This window comes from Ambystoma mexicanum, chromosome 7q, assembly GCF_040938575.1.
Source record: "Ambystoma mexicanum isolate Mex_15411 chromosome 7q, UKY_AmexF1_1, whole genome shotgun sequence".
Classification (NCBI taxonomy): Eukaryota; Metazoa; Chordata; class Amphibia; order Caudata; family Ambystomatidae; genus Ambystoma; species Ambystoma mexicanum.
In genome coordinates, this window is record NC_090941.1 from 473,255,828 (window position 1) to 473,273,189 (window position 17,362).

At 46.8% G+C, this 17,362-nt stretch overlaps 1 protein-coding gene across 2 annotated transcripts in view; it reads left to right on the top strand.

Moving 5' to 3' along the window:
* Positions 1-17,362, top strand: part of LOC138528518 (THO complex subunit 1-like) — a 198,421-nt gene that overhangs the window by 73,142 nt on the left and 107,917 nt on the right. The window contains exon 2 of one of the 2 annotated variants that reach the window (XM_069640249.1): positions 1,860-1,922. In XM_069640249.1, coding sequence (XP_069496350.1) covers positions 1,902-1,922 — 21 coding nt within the window. In that variant the 5' untranslated portion in view covers positions 1,860-1,901. The remainder of the gene's footprint in view (positions 1-1,859; positions 1,923-17,362) is intronic. The other variant, XM_069640250.1, reaches the window with a different exon arrangement.

Below are 17,362 nucleotides of genomic sequence, written 5' to 3' on the forward strand. Positions count from 1 at the left end.
GCAGGTGCTCCCTCTAGCGGTCACGTGGGGTAACCGCGGTCCAAAGGTCCTCCGTACGCGGCCTCCCTGGGCTCTGAAAGAAATGAAGAGGCGAGCCGGGGGCCGCGTACGTCGGAATACGACGAAAATTAAATAAAAAGAATAGGCTGGGCCACTCGCGAGGGCTCCTGTCTGTTAGCAGAGATCTTCCAGACTCAGCCAAGCAGCTGACGTGGAAGATCGCTGAAAACAAATAAGAAAAGAAACGCGCTACGCGCGTATGACACGAATAACGTTGCCTAAGCAAATAAAACCAAAGGCTACACATGGAACGTAGAGTCCCAAATTATGCATCACGAATATGCAAATACATAATCAAATATTATTTAAATATAAAATTATGAAATTATGGAATTCATAGACAATGAGATAAAAATGTACTTATCTTTGCTGTGAGCAGCAAGAAAGAGGAAGTGACATCATATACATGACTGTTTATATGGACAGTTGGTTATTCATTGGTGGACTGAGGTCACATGTTGGTGACCTTTGCTGAACCTTTATTGAAGCCCCATGGGAAATGTAGTTTTTCTTGGATTGACACAGTTCTAGTTTCATGTTTTTTCTAAGTTTCTGTGTTTTCATGCACCTTTTGCCTGTCACGCATACCTGTGCTCTCATTAAGGTGCATAAACACTTGCTGCTGAGCTTTCTATTTATAAATTAATAAAAGAAAGAGAAGCATAATGGGAGCCCCGGTCTTGACATACAATCTGTGTTCCATTAAAAGAACCCCTCTGTTCTTGTATCAATCCATCATAAAACGAAAGATCTTGCAATGGCGCAGACGGGCTAAAAAACGGTGGTTTGGAAGGTTGCCCAGAGCAATCATAGTGGTACAGATTCATTCAAAACATTCCACCCATCACTTTTGTGGTCACAGTTTTTCTTACTATGTGAGAGAGGGTGTGCCCAGACGTGGGTCCCTTGCTTGCTGCGCCATGGGGAACCAAGCTGCACCTCACTGAGGAGGCCCAACAAGGCCGAAACATGTCTGGGGTTGCTTGTGTTTCCTTGCAGAGGGGACCTGGCCTGGCAGTTCGGGCTGGGCTGCTACCATTGGTGGCAGTACCTGACTGATTTGCATATGGCTGGACCCCTTTTGCAATGGCGCAGACGGGCTAAAAAACGGTGGTGTGGAAGGTTGCCCAGAGCAATGCCAGTGGTACAGATTAATTCAAAACCTTCCACCCATCACTTTTTTGGTCACAGAGATCTAAAAGGACACAATTTGAGATGAGCTAACGTCTTAGGAGGAGAATAGTGCACCCAAATGTCCCTGGGAGTAGAGCTTGTTGTGCCACAAATTTGCATTGCTCGCTTGCACACTGTGGAATCGGATCACAAAGCACTTGCTCACTGGTGGGGCACCTGGCCGGTGCCGCCGCCAACTCCACCGGTCTGGCAGCGTATCACTCAGTTGCGCACATAATTGAAAAACAGCCTGCACACAACTATTCTTTGGCGCACACAGCCCAAATAAATTTGAGGGAACATTGGTAGGCAGTTCAGCCACTACTCATCCCTGTACTCCTGCACAGCGTAGTAATGTTGTCACAGATACAGTGAGCAAAAACAATGTGGGGAAAAAACTTTAGGAATGTGGCATGTCTGGTTACACAAGACTGGGAATATTAACGGCACCAGGCACTGATTTACGCAGATGTTGTATTCACTAAAATGTGACACTTTCCTTAGACAAATGAACTTGATGACCAATGTCTCTTTATTTTATTTTCTAAAATATAATGTCTTCTTTAAAATGCAAAACTGTGAGTACACTCTTTTTATGATTGATGTTATTTTAATTTTATTCCAAGCAAAGAAGATTCACCGATGTGAAAGGGAACTTCCCCTGAAAAATGCCAAACAAAGCGCAAGAGGTATGGAAATTATGTTGGACAAGTTAATATTATATAGGTGCTAGATGTCGCGTTTGGTCCTCCCTGTGAAACGCAACTTCAGATTTCTGTGTGTTGACATAGTCAGAGTGAAGAAAAAAGGACACAATTGTGAATCAGGTACATGAAGTTAATACTTTAAATACAAAAAATATAATAGTTTCAAAATGTTTTTCAAGTTAATTTAACCTGGAAATATATTTGTTAAAAAAAGCGAACACTCGCCACGTGAGTGACATTCTTTTTTCACGAATGGGCACATTCGAAAAGGTCTGTTTTATTCAGGAAATTGACACCGAAGGCTTCATGGAAGAGAACCTGGTAAATTCCACTTTTTTGTTTTGGTTATTGAGTGACACTGTTAGTGCACCCTATCAACCAAAACTACTGGTAAGGGAAGTGAAGAATGAGGAGAGATGGAATGTAAGGAGGGACACACACAGTCTGTGTGTGCTGTTTGTATTCTTACCCATACATTAACTGGCCATGGCCATGTTAGTCTCTTTGCAAAAACCACCCACTTCCTGGTCCTCCCAGCCTCAATCTTGATATCTATTTATTTATTTTCATTAATTTATTTAATTTGTTTACAGCGCTCAGACCCGTAAGTATCACGGCACTACATCATTGGCAACATTGAAGACAATTTGTATCATAGGCAAGGGTACACAGAGTTTGTACTGACATAGCTCAATAGGGTATTAATCATATTTATTAAACAACCAGGTTTTCAGACGTTTCCTGAAGAGAATATATGATGGTTCTTCTTGGATGGATGACGGTAGGGCGTTCCACAGTGTGGGTGCAGTGACAGGAAAGCTCACTCTCCCTGCTCTCTTTCTATTGTATCTGGGTGTAAATAGGATAAGGAAAGATGAGGAGCAAAGACAGCAGCATCTGGCTTTTTTGGATATGCGCTGGTTAAGGAAGGAGGGTGCAGCGTTGTGAATGTAGCGGTGTGTGATTGGCAAGATCTTGAACTCAACGCAGGCTTTGACTGGTAGCCATTGATCATCCCGCCTTGCTTGAGAAATATGATCCGTACGTTTCATACCCCAGGCAGCACGGAGGGCTTTGTTTTGGATCAGTTGTAGTTTGGAGAGTTTTTTGGTTGAGGTGCCAGAGAGGAGGGCCACACAGTAGTCCAATAATGGCCCTGGCTAGGGTAAGGCAATTGTCAGATGTATTTTCTGCTGAGGTTGATCAGTTTCGTGGAATATGCTGCAGATGAGGCCAGGGTATTGACGGGTATCCAGTCATTCCATCGAATGACAATTCATCTAACACCAAACCATTGCATTTTTTCCATTGAAATACCATTCCATAGAATGGCTATTTCGTTGAATAAAATTCGATGGATCCATCGAAATGTAATGTTATGATTAGGGGTTAGATTAGGGTTAGGGTTTGGTTAGGGTTGGGGCTAGGTTTAGATGAAGGGTTACATTAGGGTTAGGGTTGGGGCTAGGGTTAGCTTAAGGGTTACATTAGGGTTAGGGTTGGGGCTAGAGTTAGATTAAGGGTTACATTAGGGTTAGGGTTGGGGCTAGGGTTAGGATAAGGGTTACATTAGGGTTAGGGTTGGGGGTTAGGGTTGGGGGTAGGGTTATTTTAAGGGTTACATTAGGGTTAGGGATAGGGTTGGGGCTAGGGTTAGGTTAAGGGTTACATTAGGGTTAGGGTTGGGGCTAGTGTTAGCATAAGGGTTACATTAGGGTTAGGGTTGGGGGTTAGGGTTAGGGTTAGATTAAGGGTTACATTAGGGTTAGGGTTGGGGCTAGGGTTAGATTAAGGGTTACATTAGTGTAAGGGTTAGGGTGTGGGTTAGTGTTAGGGTTAGGGTTATGGTTGAGGGGTGGGCGTGGGATTTCAGGGAGGATGTGGGGGAACCCCCAATATACAGAAATAATTAAAAACGTTACAAGGAGCTGGCCAGTGCTGAAAATTCAGCACTGGACAGCGCCATGTAACGTTTTAAAGTTACAAGAAAAGCATGGAAATGCTACTTTTTACATGTAAAAGTGTGTTTCCATTGAAACCAGTCCATGTATATTGTCGATGGACTGGTTTCGATGGAATTGCACTTTTACATGTAAAATATAGGTTGTCGATGCGTTGGTATGCAATGGTTTGTATTAGATGGTTTTGCATGTCAACCCTTTTTCTTCTCGACGTAATCACTATAAACCGCATTGACGTGCTTTTGCATAGAAAGTTCAGCATCACGGTAAACGCCCAAGGTTTTCACATGGGTGAAGACAGGGGTAGGGTTGCGGTCGATGGAGAAGGATGCGAAGGCATGGTCCACTAGTTTGAGGGGATCCCATAATGAGAAGCTCAGTTTTGTCATCATTGAGATAAAGATGGTTTTCGGCCATCCAGGTCTGAATGATGCTCTAGACACAATTGATGTTGACTGAGTCTAGGGTGTGGTTCGCAGAGATTTTCAGAAGGATTTGAGTGTCATCAGCAAAGTTGGTGTATGGAATGTCTAGATTGCCAAGGTGGTCAAACAGAGGTTCTGTGTACATGTTTTAGAGTGTGGGGGAGATGCAAGAGCCTTGAGGGATACTGTAGTGCACAGGGTTGGGGTTGGCTGCCTCAGGACTTATGAATACCCTGGAGGTGCGCTTGCTGAGGAAAGATTTGACCAAGCTGGCGGCTTCTCTGGATAGGTTGAATTTGGAAGTGAGAGGCTGACAAAGGATGTCATGGTCAACGAGATCAAAAGCTGCCGAGAGTTCGAGGAGGAGAAGGAGGGCGAGATTTCCCGAGTCTCGTATACCATCAAGCTGGATCTTGAGGCCACAGAGGGCGGCTTTGGTACTGTGTCTAGGTCTGGAGCCCGATTAACCAGAGCTGAGAAGGCAATGGTGCTCTAGGTGGGCTTGGAGTTGGGTATAGGCTGTGCGGTCAAGAATTTTAAGAAGGTATGGAACTGTATTGATGGGTGGCGGTAGTTGGTGGGGAGGGAGGGGTCAAGGAATGGTTTCTCAAGTAAGGGTGTGACCCAGGCTTCTTTGATAGATATAGGGACAGAGCTGGACGCAAAGGAAGTTTTGATGAATTTGGAGATGATGGGTCCAAGAGGGGCTACACAAAGTTTGATGATTTGGGAGGGGCAGTTGTTACCTTTGCAGTTTGAGGTGCTGGATGATGGTTTGGATGTCGGAAGGGGTGACTCGAGTAAAGTGGAAAGGTAGAGGGGTAAATGGGGTGGATATAGTTTGGTTAAGAGGCGCAGGAACTTTAGTGGTTAGCAAGGACTTCTTAAGGATTATCTCTTGGCTTTTGGGTATGGTCAGCCAATGCTGATTGGATAGTTGTACATCAGGTTTTGTCTTTAGTGAAGATGGAGGGAGGTACTGGGGATCTTGTGAATAGCTACTGGTGTTGGAGCTGGCTTCCATGATTCTAGAATTGTATATGCTAGAATTGTTGTGAATATAGCCTCTTTGTAATTCCTGGCGGGGGTGAGGACGCCCTCCTGATTGGCTACAGAGGGTTCTTTCTCCCGAGGTGTCCAACGGTGCGCTTGTGTCTATGGAGGGTGAGTAGCGCTTCAGACAACCATTTGTTATTTGAGGTTTTTTTGTGAAAGGTGGTTTTCAAAGGCGCATGGAGGTCAAGTGTGTGTGTAGTAATGTAGCATTGTAAGTGGTGATAATGGCTTCAGGGGCGTTGTATTCAGGAATGGAAGAAAGATCGGACAAGTTGGTGGGTTCCAACTTTTCTTTGGTGAGTTTGCGGGTGTGTCTGGAGATTATGGGGAGTCGTTCGGCACCTTTGCAGTTAGTCGTGGGATCTTGAATAGGATCAGGGAATGGTCTGTCCATGGAACGGGGTCCACAGAGGTGATACAGACTAGAGTGTTGAGATTCAAGATCCAGTCAAGGGTCCGGCCTTTACCCATTGTAATTGGTTATTTATAACGCGCTTAATACCCAGGGGTTTCTAAGCACGGACCCGAGAATCGAACCTGTGTTGCTCTGCGTCGTCTTGCTTCCGAGGCGAGTACGGTGCCCCTGAGCTAGCTTCCAGAGAGTTTGAAGTGGGTAGGGGCGGTGACAGATTGAGTGAAGCTCATGTCTTGAAGGGAGGTAATAAAGGCAGTGGTCTTTGGCATCATTAAAGTCTAAGTTGAAGTCTCAGAGAAGAATGAATTTGGTATTGGGTTTGATGAGCAGGGTAAGGAGAAGTGGGATGTCCGTGTTTGGTGATTTCAGATTATTGGGGAGAAGGTAGAGGAGAAGAATGTTGATGTTGTTTTGGGGACTGGGCTCCAATTTGGCAAGCAAGAGTTCATAGAGTTGAATGGGTAGTAAGGGAGAGGCTCTAATGGGCAATAGGCTTTAGTAATGAGAGCGACTCCGCCTCCTGTTATTAGCGGGTCTGTCTAACCTAAGGATATAGAAACCTTGTGGGATGGCTAATGAAAGTGTCGGGCTGGCTGCATCATGCAACCATGTTTCAGTGACTGCAAGCAGATCAAGATTGTTATCTAGTATGAGATTGAGGATTTCAGTGGCGTGGACACAGAGGGAGTGTGCGTTGATGTGGGCGCACATGATGGTATTGGATTGGGAGATGGGCATAGTGGGCGTGGTGAGAGCCAGTGGTATGTCAGGGTGGGGTGGTGGAGCTGTGGGTGACTGCTGGTGAGATGTCATGGGTGCTGGACAAGTACCACTTATATGTGAGGGGGGTGGTGTCTGGTTTGAGGGCAGCTGGGAAGTACAGGAGCATAGACATTTAAGTCTGAGCGGGCCAGTACAGGTTATGTCTGATTTAGAATCTTGATTGATGGAGGTGGGGTGGGCATTTGGCTTGTGGTTTCCAAGGGGCGTAGTTTGCTGTAGATGTAGGGTGGGGGTAGACGATACCTGCCTCACCAGCGGTGAGTAAGCATTGTCATGCGTTTGGGGCGGAGAGGTTTTAGGGTCAGGTGGTGCATGGGCAGGGTTAAGTGCCAGGGAATATACAGCTGAAGCAAGATGAGCACAGGGGTCTGATCCGAAGCTGTCTGGTTGAAGGAAGGCAGTAGGTTTGGGCAGCATGGACCCTGCTGGCATTGTAGGGGGCTTCATGAGCCCTGTTTGCATAGGAGGCAGCATCATGGGCCCTGCTGGTAATGAGTGGGTCATCATGGGCCATGCTGCCCGTGGAAGGGACATCACAGGCACTACTGGAAGTGGATATGGCATTGCGTGCCCTGATGACATAGGTGGGGGCATCCTGTGCCCTGTTGGCATCAGTAGTGGCATCAGGGGCCCTATTGGCATAGGTAAGAGCATCCCGTGCCCTGTTGGCATAAGTGAGGGCATCCGGTACCCTGTTGGCATGGGAAAGGGCATCCCATGCCCTGTTGGCATAGTTAAATGCATCATGAGCTCTGTTGGCATGTGTAAGGGCATCCTGTGCCCTGCAGGCATAGGTAAGGGTATCACATGCCCTGTTGGCATTGGTAGGGGAGTCACAGGCGCTACTGGCAGTGGAGAGGGCATTGCGTTCCCTGTTGGCATAGGAGGGGGTTTAGCATGCAGTCTGGGAGCGTGCAGTATGAATGAAGATATAGGGGAAGAGGGGGTTACTGGAAATAGTGTGCAGGTTGCTCCGGGCATGTAAGGTCTGAACGGGGGATTGCACAGTGTGATATGGCTGACTGGGGCGTGGGGTGGGGATGGCACTCACGCAGAGCAGCTTAACAACTGGGCGCATACAGTTAAGCTTACCTAGATGGTGTGTGAAGGCGGGAGGTTGATTGAAGAGAGGGTCTGTGCAGGAGAGCCTGAATGGAGGGTAGCTAGCCCTTTCCCTTCCCTCCATGCGCTGACAGACCCAGACAGGACGGATCCTTAAGTGTGGTCCTTGAGGGTGGTCCGACTTCGCCTGTCGGCTCATTTCCGGCCAGGATAATGTAATAGGAGTCAGACGCTGCTGTGTCGGCATGAGAGTGTTGGTCGTGAGCCCCTTGCTTCAATATGTATTTTGGAGCGGAGTTTGCACTTGTTCCAGATCATTGGGGCCAGATGATGGTCCTCTGTGCTAAAGGGTGCTGTGGATTTAGGGTTCCAATTTGGGGTACCTCCCACAAAGTCGTCTTCTTTTCAGGGCCAAACAGGAAGGTTCCTTAAGTGTGGTCCTTAAGGGTGGTCCAGCTTCGCTTGCTGGCTCATTTCCGGCCAGGATAATGTAGTAGAAGTCAGCAAAGCTACCTATGAGATACCTCAAGCCTTTTGAGTAGATGCCAATGTCATTTCTAAGCAGTCATCATAGTGACAGTAGCTTAATTGCAGCTGTAAATCATTAAAAATAAACACTGGCAAATCAAATGACTTTGGCATTTGTACAGGCACTGCCATAATAGGACCAAGTACACCATTTGCAGGCTGTTGCCACCCGATGGCCAAGTAGTATGATTATTGCAGTACCTGGAACATGCTTATTCCATACCTACACAAAAGCCAAAATTGTTGCCTTTGCTAATACTTGTTTCACAAAGCAGTGCATTTGAAAATGTATGTTCATTTTGGCAATTTACATCAAACAGCTAATACAAGGAAAGTGCTGTAAAGGAATCGGGCAGTATGGCTGAGACTGGCAGTGATGGCATGACTAGGCAGTTATTTTAGGTGTACGTACTGACTTACACTCAATATATTTTAGATATAATGACAAGTGATTGACTGTCTCAGAGACATTGCTAAGCAATATTTTAGATGTATTCATTGCTAGCAGGTGTACCCGTGCGTTGCACAGTAATTCCCACTTCAGTCCTAGCTTGAAGTTCATTCAATGAACGAGTATAGATGATGATGTTGCATGGTTGTTTGTGTTACCCGAATCACAACTCAATCAATTTCAGCTACTTTGAGTTGGAGCGTTGAGATTGCGCAGCAACATTATTGGTGTCCTGTTCTACAGACGAGGCAGCAGCAACCTCAACATAAGTGCTGTACATGTGGTGCTGAAGCATGTAAGCTTGAAGTGCAGTACCAGTACGTGTACAGCTGAAGCATGTAAGCTTCGTACTGTTGCGATGTCATACATTCATCAACTCCCGTGGGAAAGGAAGTTCCTGTAATTATCATGAGAGATTTGCCACGATGTGACGGACAACGTAATTGCGGACACTATAATAGAGATATGCGCCGTTTCCTGTCACCCGCATGACTTCAGAATTGAGTGCCGCTAATGTCAAATAGAATGCTGATAGTGTGGAAAGTTTAGGAACAATGAACTGCTGAAGTTTACGTAGAACTACGGCAGAACTGCAGCACAAAGAGCCATATGGCAGAGGTAAGCATGGCAAACTGCTTAAAAACACAAATTAAATTAGAAAAATGTATATTTGATACTTTTTACATTGTCTACACCATGGAATCTACCCACATGCCACATTTCAGATTTGTAGCATGTTGGGAAGTATGCTGAACATTTCGAACAGACACACATACATATCCACATATGACAGGGGTAAGCTTTGTAGAGCGCTTTATAAAAGATAAATGGCGTCAAGTACTATACGTTTCTTGAGCCCAAAACTGTAGTCCGTTGCACCCTGTCAGCTGTGAAAGACTTGGTAGGGGAGGTGAGCTAAGGGAGGGGAACTTGAGCTGAACACCACTTTTGACAAAGGTGGTGGATTGGGGGTTCATCAAGAAGTGTACTGTAGATTCTTTCTGCTTGTGTTGTGTGTAGTGCACACCAATATACCCCATGCATTCATTATGTATTGGAAAAACAGGCAGGAGTAATTAAAAAGCATAAACATTGGCCAAGTAACAATACTACTGCAGACACTCACCGGTGCTTATTTGTGATGATTATTTCCTACCCACATAATCACATTACATTAAAATGAAGGGGATGAATCATGACCCAAATATTTTAATGAATCGTGAATAAATGCCACATGTGTAAAATGTAAGATTTACTGAACGCATTAAAAATAATAACAGTGGGGTGGATCGAAATTCTGGGAAATAGTTCATTTAAGCGGTCACCAAGTTGATGAGCCTTTTGCCAGACTGACAATCCTCAGACCAGTTTTGAACTGTGGCCCCTAATCTATCATGGGTTAACCAGGTAGGCTTTCAACCCCAGAGCCATCATTGCTACAAGAGCAAACGGAGCCTAAACGCCTATATGCTTCAAATGACAAGCCCATGTCACACTCTCCTCTTCCCCAAGGTGTGCTTGTGGCCAGTGCCAACACATGAAAGTGTGGGTGTTTCCACACCCATTGAATGGCAAGGAGCACAAAGGGGTGAATTGATAAACATTGGCTCAAATGGCTGTGTTATGACATTTTTTGTAGATACATGGGGACCAAAATATTATTGAGATATGTGGATGATATGGCCGACCTGCTCAATAAAAAAGCAATATGTATAAACATTGCTGACAGGTACTGTACTTCCTGTAATCCCACTCCACATCCAGAGAAAATATTTAATCCCTGCCATGAATAGACCCTAATCCGATGCCAAGGTTTTCACAAAACATTCTGAAACTTTACCTAGTGTTTATATTCTGTGTGACTTGGGAAGCATGGCAAACATTGCAGGACAATTTCAGAGATTTTCAAAGGTTTACAAAAACATGAGTTGAAACCAAGGCAGATTGCAGAATATATATTATGTTTTATTGTTTTAAGTTAATGTGTTGTGGTATTTTGAAATTATATGTGATTGTGTAAAGTTTATTGTATAAACCGTATGCACAGAACACAAAAAAGAATATGTATTATTTAACTTGGCCTCGCCAAATCACTCCAAATATTATGCTTGCGGTTTGTATAACACAGAAGGGAGCAGACAGGGTTTGATTACATGAAGATAAATGAAGTGAAACGGGTTTGACTGTTTTTCTCTGCAAGCCGGATGTGGAGTAGAGAAAATAGGAATTGCTCCAAATTTAGCTAGGAATCTGTGACATAAAATGTCAAGCCAAAGGAAGAAAGCCAAGCAAACAAACAGACTTATCGTTATTTCCTGTACATTCAATAAGGAACAAAAAAAATGTTACCCGACATTTCCATTGTAAAAAACGGGACTTTTTATAATGTTTGTTTTTACGTCATGCAGCAAACATAGTACGAAAATCAAAAGGCTTCAGTTGCCCCAGGAAAAAATACTTCAGGGAATTAAAGATTGAGGTGAGACTGGTTGCCCGTTCAATATTACAGAGGAAGCCAAACAGGCATTCAGTGTGTTTGGTCACTGTGTAGCACTGGTGCAAATGTTACATATTCTCACCTCTGAAAGAAGAAGTGTTTCGCAAAATTACAGCTCGAAATTCGAGTGAAATCCAAAAAATTAGTCCAAAATCTGTTGGAAAGCCTGAAGTTCAGTTCCATATTTACATTTCACCAAATAAAATTACATTTCAGAATTCTGTTTTAAAAAAACTATTAACTTTTTAAAAAGAAACACAAGTGCAAATCCATATGGCTAATTAGCGAGCATTTCCCCTTAACTTCATAAAGCTTAATATTCACTATAAAGATGACTCATTAAAGAAGGCAGAATTGGGTTCAAACACTCCAAGACAGAATATCTGATTCACACATACACATTTCTTCACCAAAAAAGGAAGTCATGAGTTGGCCAGTCACAGAGCTCAGCGTAGTAAAAGCTTAACACAGGTTCGAATCCAATGCACAAATAACAATTTCCCAAACCATATTTCAATGTCAACAACAAGATTTGTTAAAATGTTGACGTCACACAAGGTGATTTAATTAGAAATATTGTTATATTTTATTGATATAATGCAATATGTACAAAACGATCAATTGATTTACTATGTGACAACATTTGTCGTGCAACGGTCAATAAAATTGACTATTATTTCATGTATACTCACAAAATCAGTCATACCAAATCACACATACTCGCTCATGTTCACAACCTACTGCACTCTAAAATCACATATATGTTACAGTTCACAATGAACAATTGTGTGCAAATCCGCTAAAGTGTGCAAAATTATCCAATTGTGTGCAAAACAACATTAATTCAAATATCATTAACAAAGGTGACTGTTAATGTTCCAGTCTGGCAACATTATTAAGAGGTTTGCCCATATTACTATTTAAGCCATTGCTGCAGCTCTCAACTGCATCTTTAAGGCTGAAAAGATTATTTGCTGGTTCTTTTTCATTGATCGCCTACTCGAGTTTCTGCTCTAGGCCTAATATTTTTCTAAACATGCCAAGCCTTCATCAGGGCGGCAAGATACCTCAGAATATACAGGATGAGTACAGTCTTACAAATAAAACAAACACAACAAATATAAGCCAGTACATTATTTTCTGTACATTGAATAAGAACAAACAAAATGTTACTCGACATTTCCATTGTAAAAAATGGAACTTTGTTTGATGTATAATGTGTTTGTTTTATGTCATGCAGCAAACATAGTACAAACATCAGAAGGTTTCATTTTTGCCACAGGACAAAATACTTCAGGGAATTAAAGATTGGGGCGAGCCCTGGTTCAATATTACAGAGGAAGCAAAACATGTATTCAGTGCATTTGTTCAGTGTGTAGCACTAGTGCAAATCTTACATATTCTCACCTCTTAAAGAAGAAGATTTTCGCAAAACTACAGCTTGAAATTCGAGTGAAATCCAAAAAATTCCATCCAAAATCTGTTGGAAAGCCTGATGTTCAGCTCTATATTTGCATTTCCTCAAATGAAATTACATTTCTGGATTCTGTTTTCCAAAAACCATTAACTTTTGAAAACGAAATACAATGACAAGTGCAAATCCATATGGCTAAAGTGTGCGCATTTACCCTTACCTTCAAAGGCGTAATATTCACTATAAAGATCACTCATTAAAGAAGGCAGAATTGGGTTCAAACACTCAGGGGCCGATTCATGGAACAAACGTGCGCAGAAAATCTATGCGCAAGCGCGAAAAAACAGGCGCACGCGCACACGTACGATTCATGGAAGTCCCTGCACGTGTTTTCCTCGGGATGTGCACCAAACCCGTGCATGGCACACACGTCACTGAAACATCCCGAACGGTGTGCGCGACGCGCACATTGAAAACGCACAACCTTGCGCACACACCAAAAAGGGGGCGGAACACAGGGCGTAACTTGCGGAATGAGGAACAACGCGCGAAAATAAGGGCGTAACTGGGATGTACTGCTGGGAAGCAGACGGAACGCCCACACGCACGCGAAGCACACGTATCCATGGATTCGATTGGCGCAAAGCCGCGCACGGCCAAAGACACGCACAGGCCTAAACACGTCCGCCACACGAAGGCAGGCGGTAGCGTCCCTGTGCATCACAAAAGCGCCAATATACAGCAATGATGAATGTCCCATACTGCTATTGTGCGTGGGGTTTCCCGTGAAGTTTTTCATACGATCGGGCCTGGGGGTGCGGGCTACGTGTATCACGGCGGTTCGTGTGAAGTTTTTCACGCGATCGGGCCTGGGGGAGCGGGCTACGTGTATCACAGGGGGCTACCACTCACCGTCTGCCTTGCGTGTAGAAGAACGCGTAGCCAACACCCGCTGTGAAGTAATAGCGTGTGAACCCCAACGACTGCAAAACACACGCACCGCACCCCACGAAAAACACGTACAGAGCAATGTAAAGGCACGTGGGATCTACAAGCCCTGCCAGGGAAACGCCTGTGCGCAAAACGTCACAGACGCGCTTACGCACTAAGGGCCTTTGGTCCAATGAAATCGCGTATGCGTGCTGACGCGCTTACGCGCTAAGGGCCTTTCCTCGATTTACACGCAGACGTGCAAGATTTTCACATGCCAAATCACTCCGTATCAAGCTGGCCACGCGTAAGCACACGGAAGACCACGCTCCTGCCCAAAAGGCCGAATTACTGCCCCCCAGAGCCCCGAGCAGCCTCCCACGAGCCATCTGCTGCTGCCTGCCTGCCTGCCTGCTGCCACCGTGCCCTGCCATTTGGTGCCTGCACATCAGCCATCTGCAGGGGTCCATTTGCTGTGTCCACGCCTGCTGGAACAGAAGACTCCCGACTGGGATACCATCGCTCCACAGCCCAGCCCCAGGACCCAGTTGCCCACCCACTTCTTCCTCTTGAGTTGCCATGTCGGGCAGGCACCACTGGCAACCCCCGGCCAGAGAGGCAGAGGGGCACCAGCTTCACTGCCACTGAAGTTGGTGTCCTGGTGGAGCAAGTCCTGGGGCAGTATGATGCCCTCTTCGGAAGTAAGCGCGCCAACAAGGAAGGACGGACTCGGATCTGGACGGACATCGTGACTGCCATCAACGCGAAGGGGGTGGCAGTCCGCGACTACCAACATGTCAAGAAGCGCTGGGATGACTGCAGGTCCAGGACCCTCTTGAAGGCCCGGCGCCTCGTAGAGGGGGGCCGGGGCCGCATGAGTACCATCCAGATGAGGGTCCTGGAACGCGTAGGCCCAGCGCTCCACACCCAGATCCTTGAGATGCAGACCCGTCTGGAGTTGAGCGGTAAGTGGCCAAGCATTGCTGTGTGAGACAGGGCATGTCGCAGTGTGCTGGTTATCTGATACTTGCCTGTATGTGTGACATAGGCCATGTATGCATGTGTGTGTGCAGGGACGTCATGCATGTGAGACCAGTAATGTGTGAACCACACGGTTGGTGCATGTGTTCAAATGCAACATGGGTTGCCCTATGCGGAATGGCCACATGAAAGCATGCCAGTCTCTGTTCCTGGACATGGGTGGGGGTGAAGGATGGGTGCTGATGCCATGTACATGTATGCTGTCCATGTCTGTGTGTCTGACCTGTGTGTCTGTGACTTGTGAATGCCAGGGATGCATGACACATATCTGTCACAATGTTCAGGTTCACTGATGCAGCCTCGTCATCCTTGTATCCACTGTGTCTGTGGTGTACGAGGCCAGATGGATGAAACTAGGGTGAAGTGTGTGCATGTGATAGGCATGGCCCATGATGCATGTGAGTCCCAAAACAACATTGTATGTTTCAAGAATCCTTTGGACATGTATGCTAATGTCCATAGCATGCGCCATGCCTGTTACCGCATGTGTTTTACCTGCACTGAGCCATGTGTTGTGGAGGGACATGATGGAAGTGATCTTTGACAGTGCCACTCATCTGCTAGGGGACCATTGTACAGTACTCTGATGCTTGTGTTCTATGTCTCCCTCTACACAGCGCCACGTGAAGAAGAGGGCGGAGATGGCTCTGTGGAGCAAAGCGGTGGGGATGCCCCCACGGCCGCAGCTGAAGGGGTGGGTGAGCCCCCACAGGGGCTTGCAACGGCGGAAGACGGGGTGGAGCCATCCAGGTTGGTGGTTTCCACAGAGGAGGAGGAGGCCGCTACTGAGGCGCACATGGGGCCTGGTGGGGGCATCCCTGCTGGTGCAAGTGTTGCAGTCCAGGGGCAGGGGCAGGAGGCAGCACAGGTCGCCGTGGAGGGGCCTGTGCATGTCACTGTCCCTGACACTGTGACTGCACCACCATGCACCAGCAGGGATGCCCCATCCCAGGCCCGTCCGCAGGTAGGGGGGATGTCCATGTCATCTGACTCCCCTCCACCTGTGGACGAGGGGACCCCTGGCCGTATGGAGAAGGTCCTGATTGGTGTCGCGTTGCGCACAGGTGCAATTCGTGATGAGGTGCGTGCTTCCCGGGAGGAGCATGCACGTCATCATGGAGAACACCGTGCCGACGTGACCCAGTTGGGATCGGCCATGGTCGGGGGTTTCCTACATGTGTCGGCCAATCTAGTGACCCTCTCCTCCTCTGTGGAGACTATGCACCAGTCGTTCTCCATGCCGTCTTCCGGCCCAGATGCCACCAGGGCCCCCTGTGGACCTGCCCCGACCAATGCAGCTGGCTCGGTGGGGATCCCATCCCTGCCACAGTCGGGAGTCGGAGGTCCAGCAGGGATGGACACACCAGCAACTGGACCCCAGCAGATGGAGGATGTGACGGCATCATCGGGCAGGGCACGTGCCCAACGGCGTCGGTGGATTCCATCAGCCTGGATGCCGTTGTGCTGGCACAGGCAGTTGCGTCGGAGGCAGCGGCAGGCTCGACGTGGGAGGCATCATGGCTCGGGGCCATCAACATCAGGGGTGCAGGCATCGGCCGGAGGGCAGGAGAACCCTGGAATGGGAGTGGCTGGGCCAGCAGATAGGTGCGGAGCGGCAGCGGGCAGAGGAGGAACGGCTCACAATGGTCAGGGCGGAGAACTCCATGCAGAGGGCGTTGAGGCGGGCTGAGTGCCTCGAGGATCTTCGCAGGGAGTTGGAGCTGGACACTGCCTTATCCCTGCGAGACCTCGGGGCCAGGGAACATGCCCGCCTCCAAGCCATTGAACAGGAGTTCAATGATGCCCTGGCCCATGACAACATCCAGTGAGCCGTTGGACTAGCCCGCTGCCCATGTAAATAGTTATGTAGTTAGTGTTAGGTTTCCTCTGTTTTTGCATTTTCTTTGGACCTTTTGGACAATGGGCCACATTTTTGTATATAGTTATTTTTTATTAGATAGTGTTGTTAGATAGGTTTCATTTCTTTTGTTGGGATCATGGACCCTGGCTTGTTCACCTGTACATAGTTCACTGTTGGATTTTCTTTTCTTTTTAAAATTTACCCATGGAGCAATGGCTTTCAATTATAATTTCCCATTGGATTTTCTTTTGTGGACTGTGACTTTGGACACCATTCCTTTGGATTCTGATTTTTTGTTTTGCATTTTTTCACGGACATGCTTCTTTTCACTTTTTTTACATTCCCATTTCTGTTAGTTTATTTTTGATTCAATTCATGTTTCCTTTAATACTTATTTTTTGATCAAACTTCAATGTGTGGTATCATCTCATTGGTTTCATGCACATCATGATATGGGTTTTGAGATTCACTGACACCCATTGGGTGTATGTGAGGGACATGTGTTTGTTTCCAAACTTGCAATTGGTGTTCTATCATGTTATTGCCATTTCTAAGTGGGTGGATGCAATACTCGGGAGGGTGTTTTGCATTTGGAGGCTGACCATAGGGACCAGGGATCTAGATTGTGATGACATGTTGGCTGGGGAACATGAGTTAGACATGAGTGGGGGCCTGCTGGCAGGTGCCCCACAGTGCTGGGGGGTGGGGGTGCAGGGGAACATGAGTTGGATATGATTGGGGGCCTGCTGGCAGGTGCCCCACAGTGCTGGGGGGTGGGGGTGCAGGGGAACATGAGTTGGACATGAGTGGGGGCGTGCTGGCAGATGCCTCACAGTGCTGGGGGGTGGGGATGCAGGGAGACAGGAGTGGGGGCCTGGTGGAGGGTGCCCCTGACTGCTGGAGGGTGGGGGTGCAGGGAGACAGGAGTGGGGGCCTGGTGAAGGGTGCCCCTGACTGCTGGGGGGTGGGGGTGCTGGGAGACATGCATTGTTGATCAG